General features: G+C 54.1%; 1 protein-coding gene across 2 annotated transcripts; it reads left to right on the top strand.

Annotated features, from left to right (window-relative positions):
• The first annotated feature begins 1,676 nt into the window (after positions 1-1,676).
• On the top strand, positions 1,677-18,452 carry ZNF500 (zinc finger protein 500). 2 transcript variants are annotated; one of them, XM_003269232.4, is made up of 6 exons: positions 1,677-1,878; positions 2,829-3,341; positions 5,841-6,024; positions 6,262-6,326; positions 8,562-8,658; positions 16,191-18,452. In XM_003269232.4, the coding sequence occupies exons 2-6, from the start codon at positions 2,928-2,930 to the stop codon at positions 16,871-16,873; spliced, it is 1,443 nt and encodes a 480-aa protein (XP_003269280.2). In that variant the 5' UTR covers positions 1,677-1,878; positions 2,829-2,927; the 3' UTR covers positions 16,874-18,452. The 2 variants fall into 2 exon arrangements, with proteins under 2 accessions (XP_003269280.2, XP_030654581.1); XM_030798721.1 differs by lacking the exon at positions 5,841-6,024 and having other exon boundaries at positions 2,829-3,279.
• The last annotated feature ends 1,862 nt before the right edge of the window (positions 18,453-20,314 follow it).

Raw genomic sequence — 20,314 nt, forward strand, 5'->3', positions numbered from 1 at the left:
ACTTTTGCTTCCGGTGGACTCAGTCCTAGCCGATGCTTTGGGAAAGGCGCGCGAGATTGCGGGGGTCGATCCAGGATGCGAGGCGGGGCGCGCACGGGGGGCGCGGCTTGTGCGAGGCGGGGCGTATGTTGAGTGTACGCCTACTGTGTATGCTGCGTTGCTGCTCACCCGAACTCGGCGCTGGGACCCTTTCCTGGGCACCCCAGGCAGAGGGAAACTCCGGATCATATTCAACCAAAGAGGAAAAGCAGCGAGAATCCAGTATAAGAGACGGGCCTTAGGATGCCCGAGTTAGGATTAGGGGCAAAGTACGTTAACCTGGTAGTTAGGAGCTGAAGTTCTGGAATCAAAGATTTGGGTTCCAATCCCATTTGTGTACTTCCTGTTTGACCTTCCCTGGGGGGTTCAAGACTTAAAACTCTCAGAGCTTCAGGGTTTGGTTTTGTTTTGTTGAACCGGTAGGGCTAGTTATAGTACCTCTATTACTAAATGAGGAAGAAACGAAGGACAAATGTGTGTTGCTTGCTTGATGCTCAAGAATTGATGCGGCCGAGAGCGGTGGCTCACTCCTCTAATCTCAGCACTTTGGGAGGGGGACGTGGGTAGATTGCTTGAGGCCAGGAGTTCGAGACCAGCCTGGCGACACGGCGAAACCCCATCTCTACTAAAAATACAAAAATTAGCCGGACCTGGTGGTGCGTGCCTGTAATCCCAACTATTCGGGAAGTTAGGTAGGAGAATTGCTTAAAACCAGGAGGCGGAAGTTGCTGTGAGCCCAGATCGAGCCACTGCACTCTGGGCTGGCCGACAGAGTGAGACCCTGTCTCTAAATAAATAAATACATACATACAAGAATTGATACCTGGTTGGGCACACCTGTAAACCTGACACTTTGGGAAGCTGAGGCGGGAAGATTGCTTGGGCCCAGGAGTTTGAGACCGGCCTAGTCACCACGGTGGGACTTCATCTCTAACAACAACAACAACAACACAAATTGATGCCCATTATTATGTTGTCAGTAAGAAGCAGGCAGGACAAGGGATATTTCGGGTTGGGCGTTGTTGGGGGCCCTCCTGGGGGAGGGTGGGCGCAAGCACTTGGCATGTCTTCCAGTTTTATCTTGAACAACTTCTGCCTTTATTTATTTTATTTATTATTTATTTATTTATCTTTTTGAGACGGAATTTCACTCTTGTTGCCCAGGCTGGAGTGCAATGGCGGGATCTGGGCTCACTGCAACCTCCGCCTCAGGCTCCTGAGTAGCTAGGATTACAGGCATGCGCCACCACGCCCAGCTAATTTCGTATTTTTAGTAGAGACGGGGTTTCTCCACTTTGGTCAGGCTGGTCTCGAACTCCCGACCTCAGGTGATCCGCCCGCCTTGGCCTCCCCAAGTACTGGGATTACAGGTGTGAGCCACCGTGCCCGGACGACTTTGCTGGCTTTAGAGATGGAAGAGGCGGCCTTTACTGTGAACTTTTTCAGGCCAGAGGAGAGCGGGTGTGGAAGAGTAACTGGGAGAGTGGCCCAGAGGCTGCAGAGTCGCCGCACGCTCGCGCGGTCACCAAAGTGCTGGACTACGTTACCCACAATGCGTACATTTGAGGACAACATTAACCACAGTGCACCTCGCGGACCCGCCCACTCGGCCTTGTTGCCACGCCCCCAAGAGCCAGTTCAGCCAATGGTGCCAAGGCTTCGTTACCCACAATGCCGCCCCGGGCCCGCCCACACGGCCTGGTTTCCACACCTGGTTTGGGGTCTTCGGCCCCGGCTCTGGCGTCCTTGGCTGCTGAGCCTGAGGCCCGTAGTCCCACTCCCGCGGAGACCCGCCGCTCCGGTCCTGCCCCGAACTGCCCACGGCCCGCAGCGCTTCCAGTGAGTGCGGGGGGCGCGGGGACGCGGGTCCCGGCCGAAGCTTCGATTTCGCGGCCCGCGCCAGCGCCGCGGTCTCTGCCGCGGCCTCGGGCACCGCTCACCCTCCTCCTGAGGGGTCGGACGGGAAAGCAGCCCAGCCTGGGGGTCCCAGCTCTCCCAGAACGCTGGAATTGAGGGGCCGTTGTAACCACCCACTCGGGGGTGCCTGACAGGGCCGCGTAGGGGCTTCAGGGTTCGCCAGACCTGGACTCCGGGGATCAAGTTGAGGCAGAGTCTGCACCTTCCTCGGCAGAAGGGCCCTACTTTTCATCAGATTTCCAAAGGAACCCCTTCCATATAGGACCCACTGTAATCATGGAAAATAACGATTCTCGAGCTCTGACCGCAAACATCCCTTTTAGATTGTTTTTGTTTGAGTCTCTCTGTCGCCCAGGCTGGAGTGCAGCGATGAGATCTCAGCTCACTGCAACCTCCGCCTCCCGGGTTCAAGCGATTCTCCTGTCTCAGCCTCCCGAGTTGCTGGGATTACAGATGTGCTACCACCACGTCGGGCTAATTTTTGTATTTTTTGTAGAGACAGGGTTCCACCACGTTGACCAGGTGGTCAACTCCTGAACTCACGTAATCTGCCCGCCTCGGCCTCCCAAAGTGCTGGGATTACAGGCGTCAGCCACTGCGCCCAGCCATCCCTTTTAGTTCTGTCAGCAACCTGTGTGTGTAGATCCTGTTATCATCTCTGTTTGCCCAGTGAGGAAGCAAAGCCCAGAGCCCTTCAGTAAATTACCCGGGAATTAATAGGGGGTTCATAGCGAAGATGGCATTCATCTACTTCCTTTTCCTTTTCCATGGTGGGGTGAGCTGGCCCTGGAACCAGGGCAGGGGCTTCCCAGTACAAAGGGCTTATCCAGCCCCAGGGCTGCCCTTCAGAAGGTTTTATCGTCTCTCCACAGGGCCCTGAAAGAAACTCTCTTCCTGTGTCTGGCCAGAGGTACAGAGAGAGACAGGTTCAACTCTAAGGCCTGAAAAAGGAACAAGGCCGACTGGAAGCAATGGCCACCGTCCCTGGCCTCCAGCCTCTGCCAACCTTGGAGCAGGACCTGGAACACGATGAGATCCTGATTGTGAAGGTGGAGGAGGACTTCTGCTTGGAAGAGGAGCCCTCCGTGGAGACGGAGGACCCCAGCCCTGAGACTTTCCGCCAGCTCTTCCGGCTCTTCTGCTACCAGGAGGTGGCTGGGCCCCGGGAGGCCCTGAGCCGCCTCTGGGAGCTGTGCTGCCTCTGGCTGCGGCCGGAGCTGCGCACTAAGGAGCAGATCCTGGAGCTTCTGGTGCTGGAGCAGTTCCTGACTGTGCTGCCAGGGGAGATCCAGGCTCGGGTGCGCGAGCAGCAGCCGGAGAGCGGTGAGGAGGCCGTGGTCCTCGTGGAAGGGCTGCAGCGGGAGCCCAGGAAACACAGGCAGCGGGTGAGGTGGGGGGCATTTTGACCCTCAGGTGAGGAAATGGGGCCCTGCTGCTGGGGTCTGCAGCTGGAGATTCCTTGGTTATTGGGTGACCAAGTGTGGCTGCCTGGCCCCTTAGCCCTTTTGAAGAAGGCAACTGCAAAAGATTTCTCAGCCTTGGCCAGTGGGTGTCCACCCTTTGATTAACCTCATCCTACCCCGATAGCCCTTTATTAGCTAGTGCAGATGGTTTGTGAACACTGTCCTAGGATAGGCCAAACAGGTTTTTTTGTTGTTGGTTTTTGTTTTTTTTTTTTGAGACAGAGTCTTGCTCTGTTCCCCAGGCCGTAGTGGTGTGATCGCCAGTCATTGCAGCCTCTGCCTCCAGGCCTCAAGCAATCCTCCCACCTCAGTCTATTGAGTAGCTGGGACTACAGGCATGCACCACTACCCCTGGCTAATTTTGTGTATTTTTTGTAGAGACAGGGTTTCGCCGTGTTGCCCAGCCTGGTCTTGAACTCCTGGCCTCAAGTGATCCTCCCATCTTGGCCTCCCAGAGTGCTGGGATTACAGGCATGAGCCACTACGCCAGCCCCAAACATAGGTTTTGGTGGGAGAGAGGTCCAGCACCTTCCAAGGCAGGGAGTTGAAACTACCCCCAAAGTGGGAGAACACTAGGAAGAAAGACCAGGGGCGTGGGGGGCACTTTGGTTAGAGCCCCCAGAGGTTCTAGAGCTGTGCCATGCAAAACAGTAGCTGCCAGCCACATGTAGCTTTTTAAATTACAGCTATGTACATTTATTTTATTTTTATTTTTGTGAGACAGAGTCTCTCTCTGTCTCCCAGGCTGGAGTGATTCTCATGCCTCGGCCTCCCAAGTAGCTGGCATTACAGACGTCTGCCACCACACCAGGCTGATTTTTGTATTTTTAGTAGAGACAGAGTTTTGCCATGTTGGCTAGGCTGGTCTCGAACTCCTGGCCTCAAGTGATCCGCCTGCCTCGGCCTCCCAAAGTGCTGGGATTACAGGCATGAGCCACTGCGCCCGGCCACTGTGTAGAATGTTAAATTAGTTCCTCAGTCACACTGACCACCTCTCAAGGGCTCAGTCGTCACACATGGCCAGTGGCTACTATACTGGACGGCACAGACAGGACCCTTCTGATACCCTGAAATCTGTATAGACAGTGCCTGTCCACCTCCTTGCAGCCCCATTTGGAGGAGCAGGGGGAGCCTCTTACTCATTCCTCCTGCTTCGGTTTCAGTCATTGAATTCCTTGAGATTAAAAAGCAGAAGTCTTGCCACCTGCTGTTTCAGTTCATTTTTCAGGGCCTTGCGTGGGATGGGGCACATGGGCAGTGCTGACCAGCTGCCTTTCTTACTGTGGCAGTGCTGCTGGCTGCACACTTCTGGCCTTTTGCAGCCAATGGAGGAAACACATCCCCTAATGCTTGACCACAGCGTGAGCTGACCACAGTCAGAAAATCCTGCCATCATGGTGGCCAAGAAATCAGGATTTCTTCCCAGCCGGCCAGCCTCTTTCCTGGCCACCACAGCTTCAGTGTTTGGGTTCCCGGCATGCCTTCCTTCTGTCACTGCACTGACACCTCTGCACACATGCCTCATGGCCATCACTGAGCGGAGAGGGGCGGGCTCTGCTCCCCAAGGGGACTACCCTCCCTTAGAGGTGTGGAATGTTGGACAAGAGGAAGCCTGAGATGGGTCCCTGACGCTGGGTTTGTAGTTGCCTAGGGATGTCTCTTGTCCAAGTGCTATTGCAGAGCTCAATTCTAAGACCCAATTTCATTCCACTCGCCCTTCCTGGAATTAGGAATTAGATCATCTGAGAGCACCTGTTGATAATTTCTTTCTTTTTTTTTTTTTTTTTCCCCTGACATGGAGTCTCACTCTGTTGCCCAGGCTAGAGTGCAGTGGCACTTTCTCGGCTCACTGTAACCTCTACTTCCCGGGTTCAAGTGATTCTTCTGCCTCAGCCTCCCAAGTACCTGGGATTACAAGCGTGCTGCCACCATGCCTGGCTAATTTTTATATTTTTAGTAGAGACGGGGTTTCACCATGTTGGTCAGGCTGGTCTCGAACTCCTGGCCTTAGATGATCCGCCTGCCTTGGCCTCCCAAAGTGCTGGAATTACAGGTGTGAGCTACTGTGGCTGGCCAGATAATTTCAAAAAATCTAGCAAATGCAGTTATGTGAACTTCTGAAATGAGGCCAGGGCTGACTCAGGGCTCTTCTGGGCCAGGGTCTATCAGCAGGACCAAGGACTTGAGGGTAAGAATGTGATGGGGACATGATTGTGGTGACAGGGAGAGACCATGGAGTAGAGCAGGCTGAGAGCTGGCTGCAGGGAGCACTGCCACACGGCTGGGCAGAGGGAGGGAGGCTGCAGACAGCCTGGGGGTGGGCAGCTGGCTGGGGTGCCTGAGATGAGAGGTGTGGGGCCCTGCGGGGATTTTCCTTCTGGCCTTCTGGGAGCTGGTGGGCAGATCTCTGTCTGTGTGCAGGGCTCAGAGCTGCTTTCTGATGACGAGGTGCCCCTCGGGATAGGGGGACAGTCCTTAAAACCCCAGGCAGAGGCTCAGCCAGAGGATCTGTCCCTGGAGGAAGAGGCTCAATTCTCCAGCCAGCAGCCCCCAGCCCAGCTGAGCCACAGGCCACAGAGGGGCCCGCTGTTGTGGCCAGAGAGGGGTGAGTAGCACCCCTTTGGAGGAATGAGAAGTGGTGCAGGGGAGGGAGGTGAAGATGAATGGGGTGTGGGGTGTGGCCAGGGCAGAGGCCTGCCTGGATGCGGGGTGCACAGGCTCTCCAGCAAGGAGTGGATCTTGGGTGGGCAGCCACCAGGCTGTTGGGGCCTTGGTGTGCAGGGGGCGGCAGGGGCAGTGCTGGGTGAACTGTGTGACTGGTGATGACTCTGCTCCTTCCCAGGCCCTGCAGCCCCCCGGCATCAGGAGATGGCGTCGGCCTCGCCCTTTCTTTCGGCCTGGTCCCAGGTGAGTGGGATGCTCCTGGTCTGCAGCGTCCTGGGGTCTGGCCCGACCTCCTCTGTGTCACACTTCCTTGTTAAGGGGACAGCTTTCCTGGGGGCCAAGGTTTTGGATGTCAGAGGAGCTCTTCCCTGGAGTTTTCTCCCTTTGCTCCAACCCTGGAGTCACTTCCCCTGGCCTCCTGGGAAGTCTTGTCTTCTCTCCAGAGGCCATTTAAGTACTCGGCTGTGCCCGGAAGATTCTGTGGTCCAACAGTGAGACAGGGTGGTGACTCCTACCCCACTGGGCATAGGAATCTCTTGGGACTCTGGGGGGAAAATACAGGTTCCTCCCACACCCCTGGGCTGGAATGGGAGTCTCCTTTGTTTGCTTGCTTGTTTTTTTTGTTTGTTTGTTTTTGTTTTTTTTTGAGCCAAAGTCTGGCTCTGTGCTCACGCTAGAGTGCAGTAGTGTGATCACGGCTCACTGCAGCCTTGACCTCCCAGGCTCAAGGGATCCTCCTGCGTCAGCCTCATTAGTTAGCTGGGACTACAGGCATGCGCCACCACACCTGGCTAGTTGTTTTTTTATATATATATTTTTTACAGGGACACAGTTCGCCGTGCTGCCCAGGCTGGTCTTGAACTCTTGGGCTCAAGTGATCCTCTTGCCTCAGCCTCCCAAAGCACTAGGATTACAGGCATAAGCCACCATGCTTGGCCTGTTTGATTTTTATTATTATTTATTTATTTATAATTTATATATATGTGTGTGTGTATATATATATATTTGTTTTGTTTTTGTTTTTTTGAGACTGAGTTTTGCTCTTGTCACCCAGGCTGGAGTGCAATGGTGCAATCTCGGCTCACTGCAACCTCTGGCTCCTGGGTTCAAGCGATTTTCCTGCGTCAGCCTCCCGAGTAGCTGGGATTACAGTCACCCACCACTACGCCTGGCTAATTTTTTTTGTATTTTTAGTAGAGACGGGGTTTCACCATGTCGGCCAGGCTGGTCTCGAACTCCTGACCTCAGATGATCCACCTGCCTCGGCCTCCCAATGTGCTGGGATTACAGGCGTGAGCCACCGCGCCTGGCCAATATGTATATTTTTTGAGACAGCGTCTCATTCTGTCACCCAGGCTGGAGTAAATGCTGTGATCTTGGCTCACTGCAGCCTCCACTTCCCTGGTACAATCTATTCTCCTGTCTGAGCCTCCTGAGTAGCTGCGATTACAGGCATGCGCCACCACGCCCAGCTCATTTTGTATTTTTAGTAGAGACGGGGTTTCTCCATGTTGGTCAGGCTGGTCTCCAACTCCTGACCTCAGGTGATCTGCCTGCCTCGGCCTCCTAACGTGCTGGGATTACAGGTGTGAGCCACCGCGCCCGGTCTGAGAACATTTTTTTTTTTTTTTGAGACAGAGTCTCGCTCTGCCGCCCAGGCTGGAGTGCAGTGGTACGATCTCCACTCACTGCAAGCTCCACCTCCCGGGTTCACGCCATTCTCCTGCCTCAGCCTCCCGAGTAGCTGGGACTACATGCGCCGCCACTACGCCCGGCAAATTTTTTGTAGTTTTGGTAGAGACGGGGTTTCACTGCGTTAGCCAGGATGGTCTCGATCTCCTGACCTCGTGATCCTCCCGCCTCGGTCTCCCAAAGTGCAGGGATTTACAGGCGTGAGCCACCGCGCCCGACCTAACATGTTCTTTAGACCCTCCCCGCAAAGCCCCCTAGACTCATTACCATAGTCTCTGCCTGTTTTTCCCTCAGCCTCTGGCAACCACAAAGCTCCTTCTTGTCTCTGTGGATTTGCCTGTTCTGGAAAGGATTTGCCTGTGTTTTAATCATGCTTCTGGGTCAATCTAGTGCGACATCTGGGAGCCACTGGCCCAGAGGCATCCTGAAGTCCCCCGTCTGCCGCATCGGGGTCCCGGGGCTGGCTGGCCACAGAGTCAGGGGTTGCTCTTGTCTCCCTGTGGAGCATGGGCCGCAGTGGCTGAGTGCGCAGTGGGTCCACCACTCCTCGTGGCGAATCTGTCCCTTCCCCAGTGGTGTCCCAGCTCTGCAGCAGTGGCGCATGGGAGCAGTGGGCAGAGACAGCAGGACTTACCACGGCAACAAGAGTGGAGAAGACCAGCTGCACCACCAGGCTTGGCCCCACCCTCGAGGGGCAGTGGGGGTGCAGCTCCCTGGGCCGGTGGCCTCAGCTGGGGAGGAGGCAGCTTGCTTGGTGCCAGGACTGAGTGGGGTGCGTTCTGGCAGGTGCCCGTGAACTTGGAGGACATGGCTGTGTACCTTTCTGGGGAGGAGCCAGGATGCCTGGACCCAGCTCAGCGGGACACGCCACTGGAGAATGAAGGTAACTTGCAAGGGACTGTGTCCTCTAGGGGGCTTGCCAAAAATAGGAACTGTCAGGCAGCAGCTCCTGGGCTTGGTTCTGTTGGTCCAGTTGGCCTGGGGCAATCCTGCGTGGCCAGGGCTGCCCATATCCCTGCAGAGTACCAGCTGCAGGGCCTGCACAGCCACTCAGCCATGACCCAGGCAGATGCCCAGCACTGCCTTGCCATCCTGTTCTTCTGCCCCGCCCCCTACACACTGGTCCTACTTCACTTCAGCTTCCCTGTGCCCTCCTCTGGAGGGCAGAGCTGCTCCCACAGGGCCTGGCTCTCCAGCCTCTCCCCATCGCACTGAGCACTGCCCTGCCCCTTACCCAGCACTGTCCCCTCAGCTCTTTCTCTCCCCGTTTGTCTCTTCCTGACTTTCCTGATGCTGCTGAAGCCTTTTCTGGTTTTTTGTTTGTTCTGAGATGGAGTTTTGCTCTGTCGCCCAGGCTGGAGTGCAGTAGCACGACCTTGGCTCACTGCAACCTCCACCTCCTGGGTTCAAGCGATTCTCCCGCCTCAGCCTCCCAAGTAGCTAGGATTACAGGTACCCGCCATCGTGCCTGGCTAATTTTTGTATTATTAGTAGAGATGGGTTTCACCATGTTGGCCAAGCTGGTCTCGAAGTTCTGACTTCAGGTGATCCGCCCACCTAGGCCTCCGAACGTGTTGGGATGACAGGCATGAGCCACTGTGCCCGGCCATGCTGAAGCCTTTTCTAACAACAGTGAGATGTCACTTTGTATTAGGGTTCTTCTCCAGAGAGATGGAACCAACAGAAGATACACACACACGCAGATTTATTTTAAGGAATGGGTACTCAGACAGCTCCCTTGGTTGGTTACAGAAGTTGACAAGTCTGAAATCTGCAGGCCAGGCCAGCAGGCTGGAAGGTTAGGATTTCTGTGCCATGGTCTTGAGGCAGACTTCCTTCTTTGGGAAACCTCCAGAATTTTTTCCCTTTTTAAGGCGGAAGAATATTCCATTGTGAATAATGCTACAGTGAATGTGGGTGTACAGGTGTATCTCTGATCAACTCTGCTTTCAGTTCCTGGGGTGGATGTATCCAGCAGTGGGATGGCTGGAGCGTATATGGTCATTCTGTGTTGAATTTTTTTGAGGAACCGCCATGCTGTTTTCCACAGCATCTGCACCATCTCATGCACCCACCAAGCGTTCCAGTTTCTCCACATCCACACCAACGGTTGTTATTTTCAGGGTTTGTTTGTTTGTTTGTTTTGGATGGAGTCTTGCTCTGTTGCCCAGGCTGGAGTGGAGTGGCACAATCTCAGCTCAGCTCACTGCAACCTCCGCCTTCTGGGTTCAAGCGATTCTCCTGCCTCAGCCTCCCAAGTAGCTCGGATTACAGGTGTGCGCCACCATACCCGGCTAATTTTTGTATTTTTAGTAGAGTTGGGTTTTGCCATGTTGGCCAAGCTGGTCTCGAATTCCTGATCTGAAGTGATCTGCGTGCCTCAGCCTCCCTATATGCTGGGATTACAGGTGTGAGCTACCACACCCGGCCTGATTTGGAAATATTTTCTCCTGTTTTGTGTGTTGCATTTTCATTTTGTTGGTAGCGTCCTTTGATGCACAAAAGTTTTTGGTTCTAGTGTCCAGTTTATCGTTTTTCTCTTTTGTTGCCTATGAAGAGTTTTAGATGATGTTGTATGAGGCTCTGGTTGGTCATCAGTAGCTTTGGTGACATGCATCCAGAGCAGGGGTTCTCCACCCGGGGCAATCTTGTCCCCCAGAGGACATCTGTCCATGAGTGGAGACATTTTTGGTTGTCACGACCCTGGGGTTCTCACTGATGAAAGTGATTATTTGATGAGCGGAAGGTGGGGATGCTGCCCAGCCTCCTGTGGTGCACAGGGCAGCCGCATCAGAGACAGCCCGGGCCAGGTCCCATGGACGCCACCTGTACCATGATTGAGGAACTCTGATCTGAAGGTCTCTGAGAGCTCATTACATGTGGTCCAGTTCATTCCCTGTGCAAAAGGCAGCAGTCAAAAGGGAAAGAATTTGCCAGCCCTCCCAGCTCCCAAGTGGCTACATGGAATCCTCAGAAGGGAAGGAATGAGATTCTGCCCAGCTCTGTCACCAGCTCCTGGAGCCCAGACACAGCTTCCCTCTCAGGGTCACAGGCACGTGGTTGGGTTTTACTTACCTGGCACCAGAGCCTATGGTAAAAAAGGTCTGTGGGGCCAAGGAAAGTTGGATCTATTTGATCTTGCTTAAAAAAAAAATGGCCAGGCATGGTGACTCACACCTGTAATCCCAGCATTTTGGGAAGCCGAGGTGAGTGTATCACCTGAGGTCAGGAGTTCGAGTCCAGCCTGGCCAACATGGTGAAACCCTGTCTCTATTAAACATACAAAAATTAGGCGTGGTGGCAGGCGCCTATAATCCCAGCTACTTGGGAGGCTGAGGCGGGAGAATAGCTTGAACCCGGGAGGCAGAGATTGCAGTAAGCCAAGATCACACCATTGCACTCCAGCCTGGGCAATGAGAGCGAAACTCTGTCTCAAAAAAAAAAAAAAAATAGGCCGGCGCGGTGGCTCACGCCTGTAATCCCAGCACTTTCAGAGGCTGAGGTGGGTGGATCATGAGGTCAGGAGATTGAGTCCATCCTGCCCAACATGATGAAACCCTGTCTCTCCTAAAAAATACAAAAATTAGCTGGGTGTGGTGGTACTCATCTGTAGTCCCAGGTACTTGGGAGGCTGAGGCAGGAGAATCGCTTGAACCCGGGAGGCAGAGGTTGCAGTGAGCCGAGATCTCACCACTGCACTCCAGTCCGGGCAACAGAGCAAGACTTCGTCTCCAAAAAACAAAAACAGGCCGGGCATCGTGGTTCATGCCTGTAATCCCAGCACCTTTAGAGGTCAAGGCAGGTGGATCGCTCGAGTCCAGGAGTTCAAGACCAGCCTGAGTAACGCGGAGAAACCTTGTCTCTACAAAAAATACAAAAGTGGTGCACGCCTGTAGTCCCAGCTGCTTGAGAGGCTGAGGTGGGAGGAATGCTTGAGCTTGGGAGGTCAAGGCTGCAGTAAGCTGTGATCATACTACTGCACCCCAGCCTGGGCAACAGAGTGAGACTGTCTCAAAAAAACAAATTAGGTTGGTACCTGGCCTCAAAGTTTTTACATTTTTTAATGAGATGAAATTCACATAACATGAAATTAGCCATTTTTCAGTAAACGGTTCAGTGGTGTTTAGTATATTCACAGTGTTGTACAATCATCATCATCTAGTTCCAAAACTTTTTTTTTTCTTTTTTTGAGACAGGGTCTCACTCTGTCACCCAGGTTGAAGTGCAGTAGCACAATTTTGACTCATTGCAGCTTCAACCTCCCCAGGCTCAGGTAATTCTACCACCTCAGCCTCCCGAGTAGCTGGTACCACAGGTCGATGCCACCATGCCCAGCGAATTTTGAAAAAGTTTTTGGGCCGGGCACAGTGTCTCACATCTGTAATCCCAGCACTTTGGGAGGCCAAGGCGGGTGGATCACAAGGTCAAGAGATCGAGACCATCCTGGCCAACATGGTGCAACCCCATCTCTACTAAAAATACAAAAAAATTAGCCGGGTGTGGTGGCATGCACCTATAGTCGCAGCTACTCAGAGGCTGAGGCAGGAGAATCGCTTGAACCCAGGAGGTGGAGGTTGCAGTGAGCCGAGATCGCGCCATTACACACCAGCCTGGGTGACAAAAATTTTTTGATAGAGATGGAGTCACACTGTGTTACCCGGGCTCAAAAACATTTTTTTTTTTTTAATTGAGATGGAGTTTCACTCTGTCACCCAGGTTGGAGTGCAGTGGCATCATCTCGGCTCACTGCAACCTCCATCTCCTGGGTTCAAGCAATTCTTGTGCCTTAGCCTCCCAAGTAGCTGGGATTACAGGTGTGCATCACCACACCTGGCTAATTTTTGTATTTTTAGTAGAGATAGGGTTTCACCATGTTGGTCAGGCTGGTCTCGAACTCCTGATCTTATGATCTGCCTGCCTCGGCCTCCCAATATTTTTTCTATTTTTAGTAGAGACAGTGTTTTGCCGTGTTGAACAGACTGGTCTTGAACTCCTGACGTCAAATGATCAGCCCGCCTCGGCCTTTCAGAGTCCTGGTATTACAGGCGTGAGCCACCACACTTGGCCCTCAAAAACATTTTTTATCACGCTAAATGGAAACCTCATACCCAACAAGCAGTTTCTCCCCATTTCCCCTCCCCCAGCCTCTGGCAGCCACCTGTATGCTCTGTCTCTGGGTGTGTGTTCTGGTTGTCTTCTGTGAAGGGAATCGTGCAGGGACTGTCCTTTGGTGACTGGCTTCTTTTACTCAGTGTCATGTGTTCCTGGGTCATCCATGCTATAGCATGTGTCAGTGCTTCCTTTTCATGGCTGAATAGTATTCCACTGTATGGATAGACCACGTTTTGTTGATCCATTTTCATTGATGGACATTTGGGTGATTTCCATTTTTTGGCTACTGTGAAGAGTGCTGTCGTGAACATTTATTACACATTTCTGTTTGAGGACATGTTTTCATTTTTCTTGGGTGTGTACCTAGGAGTAAAATCATTGGCTCATATAATGACTCTTGTTTACCTTTTGATGAGCTGCCAGACTCAGTCTCTTTTAAAAATATTTTTACGGCCAGGCATGGTGGCTCACCCCTGTGATCTCAGCACTTTGGGAGGCGAAGGCAGTTGGGTCACCTGAGGTCAGGAGTTCGAGACCAGCCTGGCCAACATGGTGAAACCCCATCTGTACTAAAAATACAAAAATTAGCTGGGCGTGGTGGCTCACGCCTGTAATCCCAGCTACTCAGGAGCCTGAGGTGGGAGAATCGCTTGAACCTGGGAGGCAGAGGTTACAGTGAGCTGAGATCACACCACTGCACTCCAGCCTGGAAGACAGAGCAAGACTCCATCTCAAAAATAAATAAATAAAAATATTTTTACAACAAGGCTGGGTGCTGTGGCTCATGCCTATAATCTCAGCACTTTGGGAGGCTGAGGTGAGAGGATCACTTGAGGTCAGGAGTTTGAGACCAGCCTGGGCAATATAGTGAGGCCCTGTGTATTAGGTCGTTCTTGCATTGCTGTAAAGAAATACCTGAGACCTGGTAATTTATAAAGAAAAAAGGTTTAATTGGCTGTACAGGAAGCATGATGCTGGTGTCTGCTCAGCTTTTGGGGAGGCCTCAGGAAGCTTCCAGTCATGGTGGAAGGCAGAGAGGGAGCAGGCACGTCTCACATGGCTGGAGCAGCAGCAAAGGAGGGAGGGGAGGTGCCACTCACTTTTAACCGACCAGATCTCACGGGAACTCACTCACTATTGTCAGGACAGTACCAAGAGGATGGTGCCAAACCATTCATGTGAAATCTGCCTCCATGATCCACTCACCTCCCACCAGGCCCCACGACCACATTGGGGATTACAGTCTGACATGAGATTTGGGTGAGGACATAGATTGAAACCATATCACCCTGTCTTTTTTTTTTTTTTTTTTTGAGACAGAGTCTTCGTTGTTTCTCCCAGGCTGGAGTGCAGTGGCGCGATCTTGGCTCACTGCAAGCTCCGCCTCCTGGGTTCACACCATTCTCCTGCCTCAGCCTCCCGAGTAGCTGGGACTACAGGTGCCCGCCACCACGGCCGGCTAATTTTTTGTATTTTTAGTAGAGACAGGGTTTCACTGTGTTAGCCAGGATGGTCTCGATCTCCTGACCTCGTGATCCGCCCGCCTCGGCCTCCCAAAGTGCTGGGATTACAGGCGTGAGCTGCCGCGCCCGGCAGTCACCCTGTCTTTAAAATAAATAAATAAAATATTATTATAACAGGCCAGTGAGGTGGTTCTAATCCTCCTCTCAGTTTTATTTATTTTCTATTTATTTTTTTGAGACAGAGTCTCGCTCTGTCGCCCAGGCTGGAGTGCAGTGGCATGATCTTGGCTCAGTGCAACTTCTGCCTCCTGAGTTCAAGCGATTCTCCTGCCTCAGCCTCCCAAGTAGCTGGGATTATAGGCACCCACCACCACCCCCAACTAATTGTTTTATTTTTGGTAGAGATGGGGTTTCACCATGTTGGCCAGGCTCGTCTCAAACTCCTGACCTCAAGTGATCCGCCTGCCTCAGCCTCCCAAAGTGCTTGAATTACAGGCATGAGCCACCATGCCCGGCCTCCTCTCAGTTTTATAGATGTGGAATTTGAGGCTCGGTACGTGCCAAACCCACTTTGGCTATCCGGAAGTTGGTCCTGGAGATGGGAGGGGAGGGCAAGAAGGGTTCGACCAGGTGGTCTGGGGCTGGAAGTGTCTTAAAGTGGACATTTCCAAGGGCAGTTGGTGGTTCTGTCCCTCCCCTATGAGGTCAGTGTGTGCCTACCATGCGCAGAGCCTCTTGCGGGACTGCTGTGAAGGCGGCTGCTCCCCCAGCCCCCCAGGCACCCTGGTGCACTTTGTGCTACCAGGTCCCCAGCTGCAGTCACCCTCATGCTGCAGAGGAGGAGCAGAGAAGTCAAAGGCGTTTTCCTGAAAGGGGCAAAGCCTGGATCATTCCAGGCCCCTCTCCCTGTTCTCCTGTCCTGATGGTGGTGGCTCTAGAACCTGGATTTGCAGAGGGGCCTCAGGGGCTACATCAAGTACGACAAGGGAGGTCCAGTGGCTGGGACCCATGACTGCTCTGCTCAGCCAGAACAGCCCAGAGCAGGGCTTCTCCACCTCGGTGCTGCTGGCGTTTGGGCCAGATGGCTTTCCACGTGGGGCTGCCTGTGCTGGGCGGGAGGCTTTTCAGCAGCCCTGGCCCCTGCCCACTAGAGGCCATTTACAACCCCTCCCCAGACACGACAAAAATGTCTCCAGACCTTGCCACTGGGTGGGAACCCCTGGCTTAGAGGGTACAGCAGAGTGCAGAGCTTGACAGCCCTCACTCTGTAACGTACAAGCCTGGTGATTCTGGGTAAGTTTCTTAACACTTCTGTGCCTCGGTTTCCCCATCTGCAAGATGGAGATGGTAACAGCACTGACCCACTGGGTTATTGTGGTGGTCAAATGAGTTCCTGTTTGTTTGTTTTATTGATTATTTAGTTTTTGAAACAGGGTCTCACTCTGTCACCTGGGCTGGAATGCAGTGGCGCGATCACAGCTCACTGCAGCCTTGACCTCCTAGACTCAAGTGATCTTCCGACCTCAGCCTCCTGAGTAGCTAGGACTACTGGCACAAGCCACCATGCCCAGCTAGTTTTGTTTATTTTCTGTAGAGATGAGATCTCACTGCGTTGCCCAAGCTGGTCTTGAACTCCTGGGCTCAAGCAATCCTCCCGCTTCAGCCTTCCTTTGGAAGTTGAAGTTGCTGGGATTATAGGCGTGAGCCACGGTGCCCAGCCCCTGCTAAATGTTTTGTAGGGGAACTTTAGGAGCCCTATGAGGCCTTCATTTTCCTATTAGAAATATTTCCCTTGCCCTCTTGCCATGAATTCCTAGAGATCTTGCTTTCTCTGTCTCAGGACCTGGGATCCAGTTGGAGGATGGCGGTGATGGCAGGGAGGATGCCCCCGTGAGAATGGAGTGGTACCGAGTGCTGTCAGCACAATGCCAGGGGCCTGGCCACCCGCTCTCAGGTCAGAGGCCAGCCCCAGTCAGGGGCTTGGTCAGGCCTGAGCAGCCAAGAGGCGGCCCCCCACCAGGAAGACGGGCTTCCCATGGGGCTGACAAGCCGTACACCTGCCCCGAATGCGGCAAAGGCTTCAGCAAGACGTCCCACTTGACCAAGCACCAGCGCACACACACGGGCGAGCGGCCTTACAAGTGCCTGGTCTGCGGGAAGGGCTTTAGCGACCGCTCCAACTTCAGCACGCACCAGAGGGTGCACACGGGCGAGAAGCCCTACCCGTGCCCCGAGTGTGGGAAGCGCTTCAGCCAGAGCTCCAGCCTGGTCATCCACCGCAGGACGCACAGCGGGGAGCGGCCCTATGCCTGCACCCAGTGCGGGAAGCGCTTCAACAACAGCTCGCACTTCAGCGCCCACCGCCGGACACACACAGGTGAGAAGCCCTACACCTGCCCGGCCTGTGGCAGGGGCTTCCGCCGGGGCACCGACCTGCACAAGCACCAGCGGACCCACATGGGGACAGGCTCCTTGCTGACGCTCCAGCCGGTGGCTCCTGGAGGCCCCGGTGCCAAAGCCTGATCACCATGCCTGAAACTCCCTTTCCAGGACTCTCGTCCCTGGGCACAGAATTCAGGAAGCTGCTAGAGAGCCTGGTCCGAAAGCATTGCCAGCTGCCTGTTTCCTCCCATGGCCCAGTATGAGGCCAGCAGGGCACATTTGGGATGCCCAGGCCGCGGAGGAAGCTGCGCACTGGGTGCAGAGCAAGGGCAAGAACAGGCTCTATAACTGTCCAGTGGCAGCCAGAACAGGTGACACAGAGCGGGGGCTTCAGCCACAGAGACGCACTCAGGAGGCTAGAAGCCGACACTCAAGGTGTTCGTGGGGCTGGCTCCTGAAGGGCCTGGGAGGGTCCATCAGCCACCTCCAGCATCCAGTGGCTGCTGGCGCGCAGCCTCATCACCGCGTCCCAACCCCTCCTCTGTGTGTGTGTGACCCTGTGCGCTGTCTCTGTGTACCCCTCACCTGCTCCCCCTTTTTTTTTTTTTTTTTTTTTTGAGACGGGGCCTTGCTCTGTCCCCCAGGTGGGAATACAGTGCCACGATCATAGCTCACTGCAGCCTCGAATCCCTGGGCTCAAGCGTTCCTCCTGCCCCAGCCTCCCGAGTAGCTGGGGTTACAGGTGTGTGCCGCCATGCCCAGTCTCTTTCTTGGTAGGGCCACTACTCACTGGGTTTAGGGTCCCCCAATACACTGTGACCTCATCTTAACTAATTATATCGTCAAAACCCGTGTTTCCAAACAAGGTCACATTCTGAGGTCTGGGTGGACATGAATTTGAGGGGCCCCTCATCTGCTGCAGGGAGCCCTGCTGTACCCCAGCCTTCCCAGGACGTGGTCTCCAGCTTCTTCATCCTGCTAGAGTTTCCAAATGGAGCCCGGAGCTCTCCAGCGTTCCAGTCCCCTTCGCAGATCCATAGCTGCTCTGCAGGGTGGAAGACACCTGGGGCGGGAAAGCACCCCTGAGTTCCATCTTCCTGACATGTTGCCAGGGATGTGACTGACCTGACACCTCCCCAGGGCTGGGGCCCAGGGCTGCCTTTGCTCCTGGCCCCTTAGTGTCTGGGATGTGGCCTTCCATGGTTGCCCCACTTTGTCTTTCTAAGGTAAGAAGCCTTCACCTTCCAGCTTTTGTCTGGCCTGTGCTGCGTGGGAGCCACTGGTCTGTGCACATCCACGGTGGGTGAGTGGCCGAGACGAGCAGTGTGATAGAGCCCTTGGTGGGTTTGGTCATCTCGGAAGCCGTAGGGCAGCTGTGGAAACCACTAGGTTCTGGAACATTGCAGCCAGGCAGTGTTGTTCCTCACGGGTAGGTGGCCTTGGCCCTCATCGCAGCCTGGGATGCTCTGTTGCATTTGTCACCTAGTCACTGTATATACTTGCACATTTGACCTTTTGGCACAGCCCAGGTTCCAGGTGCATGACCTGCCCTTTTCTCATTCCCTTAACTGACATATTTAGTGTCAGAGGCTGGGCACAGTGGCTCCCACCTATAATCCTAGCACTTTGGGAGGCCAAGGCGGGTGGATTGCTTGAGCCTGGGAGTTCAAGAGCAGCCTGGGCAATATAGAAAGACCTCTCCTCTACCAAAAAAAAAAAAGCCAGGTGCAGTGGCTCACGCTTGTAATCCCAGCACTTTCGGACGCCGAGGCGGGTGGATCACAAGGTCAGGAGATCGAGACCATCCTGGCCAACATGGTGAAACCCCATCACTACTAAAAATACAAAAATTAGCTGGGCATGGTGGCACGGTGCGTGCCTACCAGCTACTCGGGAGGCTGAGGCAAGAGAATCACTTGAACCAGGGAGGCGGAGGTTGCAGTGAGCCGAGATCACACCGTTGTACTCCAGCCTGGCGACAGAACGAGACTCCACAAAAAAAAAAAAAAAAAAATTAGCCAGGCACGATGGGGTGTGCCTGTAGGCCCAGCTACTTGAGAGGCTGAGGCTGGAGGATCACTTGAGCCCAGGAAGTTGAGGCTGCAGTGAGCTGTGATTGTGCCACTGCACTCAGCCTGGAAGACAGAGTGAGACCCTGTCTCAGATAAACAATTTTTTTTTTAAAGTCATTGCTTCTGGCCCCTGTGTGCTCTGTCCTGTGTCTGGGGCTGCCTGGTTGAGGGACGGCTTTTACCTTCTAGATCAGCTCTGGGATCTCTTATGGGGCATGAGGTACCCAGCTAGATGTGGCCAGGCCACCCTCCAGGAGCTAGCAAAGTGCCCAGCGTTGCTGACACCCATCTCCCTGGCATAGCCTGAGCCCCCAGGCCCCTCTCTCATATCAAGGCCTGTGCTGGAGGTGGCGGCCTGGGGGGAAGTGTGGTTGGGGTCTGTCCACTTCCCTCCTCCTGCCGAGGCTGTGGCCTCCCGCTGGCTCAGTGGGTCCCTGCCTGCTGCTTGGCCCCATCTCATGGGCATCATCCTCAGCACTCACGTGATGGGAGAGTTTCGTAGGAGCTATGAGTCCCAGGTGCCTGCGTGTGCTGTGATGTTATCTCATGCAGTCCAGTGTGGGGGACTCCCATGATTTTCCTTTTTTTGTTTTGTTTTGAGACAGTCTCACTTCATTACCCAGGCTGGAGTGCAAGGCACGATCTCGGCTCACCACAACCTCCGCCTCCCAGGTTCAAGTGATTCTCCTGCCTCAGCCTCCTGAGTAGCTGGGATTACAGGTGCGCACCACTATGCCCGGCTAATTTTTGTATTTTTAGTAGAGATGGGGTTTCTCCATGTTGGTCAGGCTGGTCTTGAACTCCTGACCTTGTGATCCACGCACCTCGGCCTCCCAAAGTGCTGGGATTACAGGTGTGAGCCACCGCGCCTGGCCATGATTCTCCTTCTGTGGGTGGAGGAACTGGGCACTGAGAGCGTGAAAACCTTGCCCAGGTGGCAGAGCCAGCTTTGGACCCAGGTCTGACTTCCCGCCTCACTCCCCTTGCCTTGACAGACACAGTAATTCAGAGTTGAACTTGGAACAGAGTTTATTTTCCATCACTGTAAAACACTGTCAATGAGGTTACTGGCATTAAAAAGGTGGGAGAAATGGAAGAAAATGGGGTTGAAGAAAAAAAAAGCCTTTGCTCTTGACAGCTAGGCAGCCACAGCGGAGGCCGTCAGGCTGCGAGGGCAGAGCCCAGTTATGGCTGCATGTGCCCCGGAGCGGAGGGGGCAGGGGACAGTCTCTGTAGGTGGGAGAGGGCCTGGGGGCTGGGAGGCAGCCTGGCCTTGTGCCCTGCAGGAGGGACCTCCTGGGACGTTATGGAAGCCTGTCTTGCCTTTGACTTGTAACGAAAACGCCCCTCATCATTGGAAGTGGGGTTGGGTGGGGGTCCCCACTAGCCAGATCACATGGGGTCGGGAGAGCAGACATCTGTGGCCCTGATCTTGGCGGCCAGTGACCACGGCCAAGCAGGGCCTGTCTTTTGCCTGGTACAAGGCTTGATGTAAAGAGACCCCTGCCCA

This window comes from Nomascus leucogenys, chromosome 18, assembly GCF_006542625.1.
Source record: "Nomascus leucogenys isolate Asia chromosome 18, Asia_NLE_v1, whole genome shotgun sequence".
Lineage (NCBI taxonomy): Eukaryota > Metazoa > Chordata > Mammalia > Primates > Hylobatidae > Nomascus > Nomascus leucogenys.

Excerpts from the sequence above, each read along its gene's own strand:
- ZNF500 (XM_003269232.4), top strand. The coding sequence starts at position 2,928 with ATGGCCACCGTCCCTGGCCTCCAGCCTCTGCCAACCTTGGAGCAGGAC. Across the intron at positions 6,327-8,561 it reads TTCTTTCGGCCTGGTCCCAG|GTGCCCGTGAACTTGGAGGA; the intron begins GTGAGTGGGATG and ends GCGTTCTGGCAG. Across the intron at positions 8,659-16,190 it reads CACGCCACTGGAGAATGAAG|GACCTGGGATCCAGTTGGAG; the intron begins GTAACTTGCAAG and ends TCTCTGTCTCAG.